Source organism: Dermacentor albipictus, chromosome 7 (assembly GCF_038994185.2).
Source record: "Dermacentor albipictus isolate Rhodes 1998 colony chromosome 7, USDA_Dalb.pri_finalv2, whole genome shotgun sequence".
Taxonomy (NCBI): domain Eukaryota; kingdom Metazoa; phylum Arthropoda; class Arachnida; order Ixodida; family Ixodidae; genus Dermacentor; species Dermacentor albipictus.
In genome coordinates, this window is record NC_091827.1 from 67,292,968 (window position 1) to 67,305,924 (window position 12,957).

General features: G+C 40.5%; 1 protein-coding gene across 2 annotated transcripts in view; it reads right to left on the bottom strand.

Annotated features, from left to right (window-relative positions):
- The window catches only part of LOC139048005 (uncharacterized), a 353,724-nt gene that overhangs the window by 262,302 nt on the left and 78,465 nt on the right, over positions 1 to 12,957 (bottom strand). For both annotated transcript variants that reach the window (XM_070522327.1, XM_070522326.1), the window contains one exon: positions 12,069 to 12,111. In XM_070522327.1, the coding sequence (XP_070378428.1) occupies positions 12,069 to 12,111 (43 nt within the window). The remainder of the gene's footprint in view (positions 1 to 12,068; positions 12,112 to 12,957) is intronic.

The following is a 12,957-nucleotide window of genomic DNA, read 5'->3' on the forward strand; positions in this document are numbered from 1 at the left end:
GTGACGATCAGCAAGGTTCTTTGGGTATTCATTTCCAAATTTGTAGGATATATTTTATGACTGGTTTCATTATTGTGAGAACAAATATTTGTTTATTGTCACACTAGAGTTGGCTGCCCCCATTTGTATACAACCCCTTTACAGGCTGAAAATTCAGTGTGTTACCCTATTTACTCGCATAATGATCGCACTTTATTGTAAAAAAAATTGACTCAAATTCAGAGGTGCGATCATTACGCTGGGTAAATTTCCCACCAAAAGAAAAAATATATCCTCTGGCATTTGCTACTGGATGACAACAGGTCAACAAAGAGGTGGCTGCCTCTGTATGTACTGCGGGACACACACACAAAACAAAAACATGGTGGCCGGCAGAGCAAGCCGAACGCGCCGAACACGATTTTTTTTTCTTTTCGTGAGTACATTACGTGCATTCAAACAGTTTCTTCCGTATCAGTAATGAATGATATCGGCAAGTTTGCGCCAATAACATAGCCATGTCCACTTTGAGGGGACAGAAACAGATGGGCGCGCTTAGCTGCCTGTGACATAGGAACACATGGCGGGCATGCTGCGGAAACTGCGGCATTTGTCTTCACCACTATCCTAATATGGCACGTTTCCGCTAAGGGTGGGCGAATATCTTAGCTGCGTTACAAACGTCGGCGAATGAATAGGGTACACTTCTAACGTATCACTGTAAACGTGGCTGCTATCATTGCCACTCGCGATTTGTTGCGTGCCCACAAGTGCAGACGAGGAGAAACGAAAGATGCCTTTTTTGTGGTTTTGTTGACCACAACCATTACAAAGACTACACATAATAAAGGCAAGTTTGGTTGTAGCTTTTTTTGTCATATAAATGCGGAAAGTGATGGAAGGAATGAAATGGGGCATCTGCTTAAGAATGTTTGGTGCGTGCAGAGTACTTGGTTTGTCTTGAAGAGTTGTTCTCATAGCAGTTGACAGATGGTAAGCGCGATCATTATTAGCTAGACTTGGCGCATGACATATCGCTGCGGCAAGTTTGGGGTGCAATCTTACACGAGAAATAAAAACATCGAATTTTGACATCAGAATTTAGGGGTGCGATCATTACGCGAGTGCGATCATTATGCGAGTAAATACGGTATTAGGTTGTTTTTGGTTTTACGCGCTCAATGTTAAGGGATGCAAATGGTGACATACAACAGAATGCAAAAATGACTAATGAATGCAAGCAGGGCGTGGGGCTTTTTAGGCAGATGCATGCGTGTGCTATTTATAAAGCTCCCCATGGTATACCTGAAGGCATTTGCTAACACTTTGGTAGAAAACACTGACACCCACTTATTAAGGGGAAATACTCCTCAAAACAACTTTTTTATATATTTGTGCTAGAGATTTGAATATACTGTCATTCATAAAGTGTTTTATTAGACTTGAATTGTCATTGATTTTTGTGTAGCTGCTGTTCTTTAGTTATGGTCCTACACAGTGGCAAAATATTCTTGTGGGCACTTTCCTGTGTATAAAATTTTCAGAAATAGCTTCATGCTGTATCTTATTTAGCTAGTTATATACTGCAAAGTGATGACACCTATCGAAACGGCTTGTACAATTACTGGAACTATGCAAAAAATATTAGGCCACATTAAATAATTTTACAGATTGCACTTTCAATGAGATATCAGCATTCTGCATATCTTGAATAGTATGTATGTCAAATTTCGTTAGTATAGGACAATTATAAGTGCATAAGGTTATTGTCATGCTATTGTGAGAAAAAGTTTTTGAAGTATATTGTAATTTTTTTCACAATAGCATGAGAAGTATGCAAGATTAGTAGGCAGGCCTGTCTGCCTGCCTACTAATCTTGCATACTTCTAGTAACTTTACATACTGTTTGAATAGATATTGGCACTTTGCAGTCTACAAAGAGCTGAGTTAGCTGCAGCACACTGCTTTTTGTGAAAATTTAATACACAAGAAAGTGCCTGCAAATATGACTATGTATTTTGCTGTTGTGTAGGACATAACTCGAGAAGCAGCTAAACAAAAACTAATGGAATATATAAAATCTGCATGAAGAACTCTACAATTGGCTCTCTTTTCAAACCTCAAGTACAAATAATAAAAATATTTCGAGTAATATTCAATCAGCAAAATGTTCCCCTTGCTACAGTGACCTACAACATAGCGACAAAAGTTTAAGGGAAGTCCTCTTGTCAAAGCGACTCTGGGCTGTCTTCCCAAGGGCTTCTGTTAAAGACTGCATTTTCCTGCATTTGTCAGGAGAGCAATACAAAAATGTTTGTGAATGTGAAAATGGTATTGGCACACTAGCAGAAAAAAAGACAGTTCTGTGAAATGTAGACTTGATTATAACTTTGTTCGACATTTACATTCCGACTGCATATATTTATTTCGTGTTTTGTACTGAGTGTTTCAGTGGTGACTGCCGCTAATTATTGAACATAACTGCTTCATGACAGTGCGACTAACAGAAATTTATAGCAGTGGCAGGCATTAGAATTACAGTACTCAATGACGTCTACTTTGTAAGAACTCAGACTAGCACCAGTTCTGAGATACACATACCCAAAAGGTAATGATCAAATAGATTTCTCTTTCACACACAATTGTTCCACAAGGCTTACAGAACTCATTGTTTGTCATGTACAAGCAGATTATGTGCCAGATGTAATTTATGCTCAGTAAATACATAAATCAGTCATGCGAGGTGTCTCACTTTAGGTTGCAAGTTCGAACTTCTTTTAATCTTGCTTGTTTTTATTTCGTTTCCTTTGTGAGCATGAGTGAGTTGGTGACCTTGGCACATATTGTCAAAACTGTTTCTTCATCACTGGGAATCGCTAAATTTCATTTACACATGAAATCCCCAGTTACTGGTATGGTAGGCTTCGAGCTTAATTCCCTTATCTTTCATATGTTTATCTACCAAGTAGTTTTATCGTTCATTGAAACATATCCATGCAATGCAGAGTGGGCACCCAAATTATAAATATCTGTTCTTGCTTTCTACCCTGCTCTGGTGTTTTCAAAACCTAGCATTGGTGCAATGGCCTGTCTGCACCTGCAGAAAAGTAGTGAAGTGGCTAAAGTTAAAGGTCAACAACATAATTAAGATACAAAGCAAAAATATAAGTTCGCAGTTGTCCCCCATCACCACAGTTTTGCTTAGAATAAAAAAAAATGGACATCCTGCTCGGGTGTGAGAGTTGCTATGGGCACCAAGGGGACTACGTAGCACCTGTGCTTGTGTACAGAAAGCAAAAAAGAAATCACTCCAGATTGGAGCGGTAGCGGAAAGTTCAGCACAGATGTTTTATTTCACGCACCATTAATGTGGCTTATCATCTGCTCCTGTTGTATTGGAACGCATACATTGGGAAGACAATCCTTTGCGCCATTGTTACCTTAGCGGGACACCAGAGAAAGGTAGAAATAAATAAAATCGAGAACAGGTATTCACACTTGGTTGCACACAGTGTATTATCTGGAAGTGTTTCACTCTACAAAAGACTACTGTGATAGATAATCATAATGACAAAGACAAAAGAATTAAAAGAGGTATGTGTCAGTCATCCGTCCGTGACCTCCAGTGTTTATAGAAACACTTCTTTCTGTATATGTGCCAAGCCGTAGGGAGGCTTTATGTAACTCAGTCATGCTTGCTTAGGTAAAGATTGGAATAAGGGAAATCACAAGAACATTGTATGAGTGATTTGTAAATGTGGCACCTAATGTAACTTATTCATGTATGGGCTGAGGATAGATTACAGACAGTGCATAATGTGCTCTTACAGGATGACTTGTGATGCGTAAAAGAAGCCTTCCTCACATCTTCCTCTTTGTTTCTTCTGGATCTTTGTGCACTATGTGTATTGTTACAGCTGCGTGCATGTAGCTGGGTATAGTTTGTGTTCTGTTTCCTTCCTTGTCCTCATAATTCATGCGCCATCTTTGCCGTAACAAAATACAGCTACCTGTGCTACTTATTTTGTCAATGTGTTTGCATTATAGAAAGTTTTGTATTAGCGGTTATTTCTACCTGTGAAATTGTCTGTGTCAGCTATTATACTTAGTCTTGCAAAAGTATGTTTCTCAACATAAATAAATGATCAGTATAAGTGTTGCTGTATTTATTTTTGTAATTTTGTCAGTTATGATGTTTTTATACACTGTTGCATGTTGTATGACAGAATAAAATTGATGCACAACTTTTTAATGTGGTGTTTTTCGGATCAATTTTCATCTCACGCTAACATGCACAAATTGTGTGGGAAAAAGTGCCAACAAGAGTACCATAAGGTAAGACAGCTGTTTTTACTGTTAGATTGGATTATCAATTGCCAACCAGTTGTTTTTAACAAGCATAGTATAATGCATAGATAATGTAATCTAAGTTGGAATGTTGTTTTTATTGCACTTCATTATATGGTTCTCATTTGCACATAAGTGCAGCCTTTCTTATTTGTTATGTGTAGCTTACTTGCTTAGAATGTTAAGTCGTAAGTTTAGAACAGGGAAATAGGTTGAACTTCTAAATCTTTTGACATATTATAAGAGCCTTGTGCGGTGGTGAATTAAACTTCTACATGAGTTACATAATATTTTGGGGTCTCATCAAGGTTCTGAGTGGCATTGCAGTGTCATGCATATGCAGCTGCAGGCTACATATTGGATTTTGCTTTTGCTACATTTTGCTTGGTTGGCTATTGATTCCAGTTTAATAGTAATGAGAACTGTCTTGCTTTCATAGTGATTCTGTGCTGACTGATACATTTGAATTTTCCAGAAGACAATAACAAAGATTGATGAAATATTAACTTTTTCTTGCTAGCCTGCCATGTGCTTTTTGGCACGTTTACTGTGGATTCTTTGTTATCCTGTTGTCTTTTCACAGTAGTCTTCTTGAGAACTAGCCGTAGTCGTGTGTACTTACAGCAAGAGTTGTTGACACATCTTGAAAAGCGGCTCGACACTGCCATCCAAGAGTGAAATGCCTTACATGGATCAGTTGCTTTACTTTATTTGCAAGAGACCGGCACCACGGACTAAGGGTAACTTGACACACACTGCTGGAGTCATCAAACTCGTCTAAAATAGTTCCCGGAATGATTCTTGCAGTTTTCATGTGACACTTTATCTTGAGTCGTCTGACTCATCTAGAATTGTTAACCGACTCCCTTAGCACTAGTCTTTTAACCCTTTTGACAGAGTATAGGCAACTACTACAACAGAGTATGCATGACTATTGTGTGCGGAGTCACGCAAACACCTTGTATGGAGCACAGATAGTCTCGGGACTCTCTGCCAAAAGAGAGTTCGGGTGTCTCCCACAAAGTGTGTCATATACGTGACGAGTCCAGACTCTTCGAAAAGAGTAAGGGATACTCTTTTTTTTCTTAGTGTGAAGGCAGGCCACGAGGAACGCCTGATGACCAACCATGCAAGAATTTATCGTTCTCGTAGGAAGTTTCGAATCAACGGAACAATATTTTCGTCGCACCCTCTGCTTCAGGGGTTTCGGCACCATCTCGGCGGAAATCTATATATATATGTGTCTAATTTCCAAGCCTTCTCTCAGTATTCCCTGAATAGACGACTTTCTCAAACGAAATTCACCTGATATAACTGTAACAGCCATTCGGTGGTCACTGAACCCAAGAGAACAAATGTACGCCATCAACATATTTTCATCCGCGCGCGGGGCTAGTTGGCGACTGTTCGTCACTTTCCATTTCGCCATGAAACTAAAGAAAGCATCAGTTTCTCCCAAAAGGCCAAGCATCGATTGTGATAGCAAATTTTAGTGGAGAAACGCAGAAAGGATGCTAGATTTATCGGCCGCATAAACGTGTAAAAATAATATGCCTATCTAAATTAAAATGCATGGTTTCACACGCGCACACGCAAGTATTAACAGATCTCACTCGATAACTGCGCAAACTCGCTGTCAAACGCTGGAGTGAGGAAGCGCGGCCGCAGCAGCGCTTTCACTCACACACTTTCACTCACACATACAGCACCCGACGCTTGGCGACAGTGTTATTGTTTTTGGATTTGATACAGAACCTCACGGAGAGGCCGACGGCAGAAATGACCCTGGAGGGTTCTTATAATTGTCATGGCAGTAAAAGTGATTGCGCAAAGTGCAGCCATAAAATTCTGCCTTGTAAAGTGCAACAGTCAGGCCGGTAGAAGGAGTTAACCCAATTTTTTTAAGCGGAGCGGCAACCCCATATGTACACTTCCCATGTCATTGGTGAGTCACTGAGGGAATCTTTAGGACAGACCTTGTAGCAATACCGAAATGCTGAAATAGTTTACGAAGGCGTATATTTAGAAAGTAATATCGCGCTGGAAGAATATTTGCACAGCAGCGGCTATACCATATGTACACTTCCCATGTCATTGCTCAGTCACTGATTGATTTTTTTGGGGAAGACGTCGTAGCAATGCTAAAAGAATTTACGAATGCATAAATTTGGAAGGTAATATCTGTCTGGATGCAATAGTACATCTACTTAGGACAGGCAGTGACCGCAGATCCGGATCATGAGAGAGAAATAATCAGAAGAGTAAGAATGGGCTGCGGTGCGTTTGGCAGGCATTCTCAGATTATGAACACCAGGTTGCCATTATTCCTCAAGATAAAAGTGTATAACAGCTGTGTCTCACCAGTACTCGCGTACGTGGCAGAAGCCTGGAGTCTTACGAAAAGGGTTCATCTTAAATTGCGAACGATGCAACGAACAATGGAAAGAAGAACGATGGGTGTAACGTTAAGGCATAAGAAAAGAGCACATTGTGTGAGGGTACAAACGCGAGTTAATGACATGTTAGTTGAAATGAAGTACAAGAAATGGGCATGGGCTGGACATGTAATGAGGAGGGCAGATAACCGATGGCGATTAAGGGTTACGGACTGGATTCCAAGGGAAGAGAAGCGTAGCAGGGGGCGGCTGAAAGTTAGGTGCGCGCATGAGATTAAGTAGTTTGCAGAGACAACATGGCCACAATTAGTACGTGACCGGGGTAGTTGGAGAAGTACGGGAGAGGCGTTTGCCCTGCAGTGGGCGTAACCAGGCTGCTGCTGCTGCTGCTGCTGCTGCTGATGATGATGATGATCTGGCTGGAAGTCTATTTGCACTGCAGCGGCTGCACCATAGGTACACTTGCCATGTCATATTGCTGATTCACTTAGTCCATTTTTGAGGCAGACCTCGTACCAATGCTGAAGGACTTTACGATGGTATATAGTTTGAAGGTAATATCCCTCTGATGAGGACGCTTGGCACTGCGATTGGAGCTAAGAGTCCTCTTTATTTTTTCGCGTGCACGTTATCTTAAGCAAACCCCGTTCTCCGACTGCTGTTCTCAGTGGCATTTTTCATTGTAATGTTAAGAATACCCAGCAGCCTTAACAGTGCAGAGACCTTGTGTTAAGACTTTGGCGCAGCAAAATATTATTTTATTGACGAACTCGAAACGAGACTTGTATTTAAACAGCGTGACTTTCTTGTTTATAGTACGACCATTCATACTTATGACAGGGAGAGTCCATTTTAATTGCATGCTCGCTCATTTGCTTGTTTCTTTAGAAACTTGTTCTCTTACATTTTGTTTCTTGGTGGCCCGGGCCACTGCCACCAGCCGTACCTTTTTTAAAGGAGGGTGTGGGTACAGGCTAGTTGGTATTTCATTGCAAACATCACTTACAGCGCGTCTTCGTCGTTCTTTACTTCCTCTGTCTATATGTACGCACTGTAAGTGAAACTTTCTTAAAAGCGAAGATTTTTGTTGCGAATGTCGGCGGGTTTCGTGACCGTGCAAGCAGCCTGGCTTTTTCATTGATGAACAAGGAAGCCAACCGTTCTATGCGGAGCACGCACGCCGCGCTCTCCGCAGGTTTCCCTGCAGCACCAGCAGCCTTCGACCAACCGCGGCTCCAGGTTAATGAGGAAGTAAACTTTTCTTGCCGATAGAATGCATTCGAATGTCACTACGTGCACTAGCGCATGCTGCCTCTGAAACCACGATGGGTTCAAAGCATCAGTCTTTCAAGGTGTGTTCGCCTGCGTTTGTGCGCGCGCGTTGGAGTGAGTGGGTGAATGTGTGTGCGCGCGTGCGTGCGTACGTGCGTGTGTGTGTGTGTGTGTGCGGGTGTGTGTGTGTGTGTGTGTGTGTGTGCGTGTGTGTGCGTGTGTGTGCGTGCGTGTGTGTGTGTGTGTGTGTGTGTGTGTGTGTGTGTGTGTGTGTGTGTGTGTGTGTGTGTGTGTGTACGCGGCGTGGTCACTGCGAGAAAGCTTCTATTTATCTGCATTGCAACTCGTTGGGTCTGCTGCTATGCATTTTGCGGCTTCATTTCCCCAGTTTTGCTGATGACGCCCTTCATTAACTTCTGAGACAGGCCTCACTCATGGGAGGACGTCACATAATTATGCATATTATATTATGCAGATAAGAATGCACTTAACTGCGAGGGGGGATGTGAGACCTTTTTCTAAAACAGTTGTATTACCGCAATTGCGAACCGTTAGGAATGCCTATATAAACCATATCAAACCGGTCCCAACCATCATATTGTTGCTCCGGAACTGAACGGCAGCCAACACTGAAAATATGCGTAAGCCTCAACGCGAAGCTCAACTGAACCCGAAAACATTCCGGCCGGATGCAGTGCGGTAAATAACGACAGTTGAGCTAAAAACGGTCTGTGTTTGCTTAGGTCGTTTTTGGAACCTCCTTTGTGCATAACAATAACTTTTGCTTCCTTCATTTCAAGCGGAAACACAGCCACGTTTAAAGGCAGATTGTACATGTAAGTTAGTACAAGGCTAAACTATTTATTTATTTATTTATTTATTTATTTATTTATTTATTTATTTCTATTTATTGATTACATATTGCAGACCAATATGGCCCAAGGATAAAGGACTATATATCTGTATTACGATAAAAAAACATGACAGCATCTGAGGAAAGAACATAAAAAAACATGATCGCCGATTCACACAGTGCATCATAAGGTTGTGTTGTTAATCTATTGCAGTCGGACACAGAACGCGGGAAAAAAAGGAAAACCTATGAATGTTTGTTCTTGCAACGTATGGGGTTAGAAAGTTTGTTAGATAATGTCGCGTAGGTCTTGTAGATAATGGGAAAAGAAACTGTGTCTCATCAATAGGCATTTTAACGTTGGGAAGTAAGCTTTATAAAATTAAGACAACTTTATTTTCCTTCTCGATTCGAGTAGTTCAATGTCGTTAGCTTTCGTTAGTTTAGAAGGAGAATCAGTGTACTTAAATTTAGTATAGACAAACCTGACAGCTTTACGCTGAATCCCTTATAAATTGTCATGTTATCATGATGACATGTTAACATGTTTATCAATGTGCACATTCTAAGAGGTGTCATTAGTGATCGTCACTCCTAGGTATTTGTAACAGGTAATATGTTTCAAACTCAGATATGTTAGGTTCTAAATATATTTAGGAGGAATTTCCTTAAGCGTTCCGCAAAGATAAACAGTTTTATCGGTGATAACAGTCAAACGTTACATTAGCAGGATTAGAATTGAACTCAACCTGCTCGTGTACACCTCTGATTTCACGAAATAAAACATCATCCGCAAAACACCTAATTTGAGTTTGAGGAGTAACTACAGAGACAATATAATTTATGTGCGAAAGAAGCAGCAAGGGTGCCAGAACACTTCCTTTAGGTATACCTGATCTTACTGGAAGACTTCAGCAATAACTACCATCAAATGAAACAAACTGCATTCGGTTACACATGGAATCAGAAACCGCAGAGACCAAAATGTCGGCAAGGTTAATATTTATGAGTTCATTGAGCAGTTTCTTATGAATATCTCTATCAAACGCTTTGCTCAAATCTAAGAATGTTGCTGTCGATCATTATCTATGCATGCTCCGAATTCATAAACTACCATGATCAATTGTGTCGCAGTAGAAAAATATCTTTTTTATCCGTGTTGAAAACTTGTTAGTATTGAGTTTTCCTCAAGGGATGGAATTACGTGTTTTGCTAAGTGTTGCAATAATTTACAATAGGAACATGTTAAGGATATTGGGCGATAGTTTCTTAAGAACAAACGGTCACATTGTTTGTAGACGGGTGTAACTTGAGCCGTCTTCCATTCATCGGGTAGCCTCGCAGTTAATAGTGAACGTCGAAACAAAATCACAAGAAATTTAGCGATAGTTTCGGAATAACGATGAAGAAAAATATTGGGCAAACAATCAGGACCACAAGTCGATTCTGTTTTCAGACTTAACAGGATTGCGACTGCACAATGTAAAGAAAACAAATCAACCTGCGATGCTAAAAATGCCCCATGACGCAGATTCCCGCGTGTACTAGCTTTAGAAAACACTCCAGTATTAAAATAATCAGCGATAACGTGTCGGTCTGTAACAAAGTTACCACCAACAAAAACCGGCATCACGTGCCTGTCAGCATCGCTACAATAGTTCCAAAATTTTCGTGGTTCATTTTTCGTAATGTTAGTACAGTTGTTGTGGAAAAGACGTCCTTAGACTCGTGCACTGCACGTGCGAGAGTGTTTTTGATATCATTAAGGATAATAAAATTGGGAGTAGACCTTTCGGCCCGTTTTAGTTTCTGTTTTAAATGAACAATCTGACGCATTATCCAAGGTGTAGGTTTGTGCACTTTATGTAGCTTGTTTGGCACAAACCTATTGAAACAGTATATGCACATATAAGAAAACTTTTTCCACAGCAGAGATACGTTATCACTCCTTTAAGCAAAGTCACTCAGGCCATTTTCCATAAGCGGAATCACAGAAGCATCATCAGCTCTGTTGTTATCTCTAAAATAGCATATGCAACAAGTTTTACCTATACCATATTTATTCTTTTATTCTATTATTTGATCTGTTACTTCATGTGTCACATAGGTAAAATGTTTTATTTAGGACCGAATGGGTGTTCACTATTGCTCACTTGCATTTGTTTGAAAATTGACAGCACTTCTGGATTACTACATGAAGGTAATACACGGTAATAAGGTGGTTACTTATACTATCAAGTGCGCCCGACTCATACGCGCTAACCACCAACGCTACGAAATAGTCATTAAATTTGCCGACTAGTTCAACACCACTAAAAATACTGCATTCGGGATATGCATTATCAGGGGAACCAGAGTAAGAGCACCCCAATAGTGAGCTTAACTCACTCCAGAGTATCTTTCGCTTGGTGACACCAATAAATATGCTCCTGTGATAACTGTCCCTAGCTCATCACAATGTAGCACTTAAACTATTAGGAAAAGACGAACTTTGTGAAATCATCTGAATATCAACTTTGTAAGAAAGTTTGGTACATCCTATTTTTCTTAGTAATAAATCTGGTGAGCTGTTTGCTAATCCAACGTTTGAAACTTTGCTTCGGTTTTTGTACAATTTTCTATGGAAAGGCATATCTGTATAAGGAAAAAAATTCCTGCAGGAAGGAGTTAAAAACTTCATGTGTTGACTCATAACTGCAAAGTGAATCCAGCTATGTCTCCTTGTTGCATTTATAAAATTCTTCAATGTTGTTGCGTTAGTAAGTTCTGTTACATGTTTACATTGGTTAGCTGGAGGGTTGACAGTACCGTGGGATATAAGATAGACAGGAAGGTGGCCACTTAGTAACCTATTGATAACACCTGCAGATATCACACTCGTTGATCTACTAGTAAAAACTAAATATATTAGTGTTTTCGCCATTGTGTTATGCGGCTTGCCAATGTTACTACAGCCAAAAGACAATATGATTCAAGAAAAGCAAGCAGCCTTATTGCTCTGCTCGAATTTCGTCCTACCAACATTAAGATCACCTGTGATGAACACAACATAGTTACATTCGTTAGCATATTGAAGCAAATTTTCTATGAAATAAAAAGAAAACTCTTCATTACAGCGCAGGCGTAGACGGTAAAGGACAACAAACTATTTTCCCATAATTTACAGACAATTCACAATCAGGTGTAATTACACTAAAATTATCAACCCATTCCACACTCACCTCGCTTTTAACCAGTAGACAAACTCCACGACCTCGTCTGACACTGCGGTTGAACGTAAATAGCACATAGTTATCTAGGGAAAAAGAATCATTTCCATATAACCACGTTTCAGTTAGCATAATATTTGTAAACGAAAAGCTGAATTCCTCCACAAGCGCTTGAAATACTTCTTGCTTAGCACAGGCGGACTGAATATTTAGATGTACCAGAGAGAGGAATGAAATTTTATTTTAAACTAGCTTATTGAAGTCTTGAGGACATTGATAAGTGGTAGTCTTATTAGCATATCCGCTTACGACTTAGACAGCTCTAAAATGCCAGCGTCTCCAAGTCCTAAGCACAATGGAAGGCATGCGCTTGGGCCCCGCCCGTTCAACAGAAGTACACCATTCCGTTACGATGCCATGCATACCTATGCCCCTTGTCGCGCGCCCATTCTTCAATGCTGTCAACATTAATCGGCAGGTTCTGAAGCTTTTCCTGTTTGGTTAGTATTCCTGCCAGCACTCAATGAATATCGATGTCTTTGTTGCTACTACCGCCTCTAAGACGTAAAGAGCAGCACGCCGGATGCAGCCAAGACTTCAAATGATGCTTCACATTTACTATGAGCAGCAGTCTCTAGTCGGTCAATCTAGATCATTTGCCAAAATGGTATATTTTTTCACACATTGAATAATTGCACACTGATTCCGCGACTCTGTGGACCCAGTTGCTTAAAGCATGTATGACACGACCTGCCATCTTTAGCCATTTTCCTGTGAGAGCAGACAGAACAGTGCAAAAGATGTGACAGTTAGGCTCACAATCTACAGGTATCACTTAATGAATAGAGCGGACACTAAGGACCAACCGGATGCTCCAGGAATGGTCACGGCAGAAGGTTGC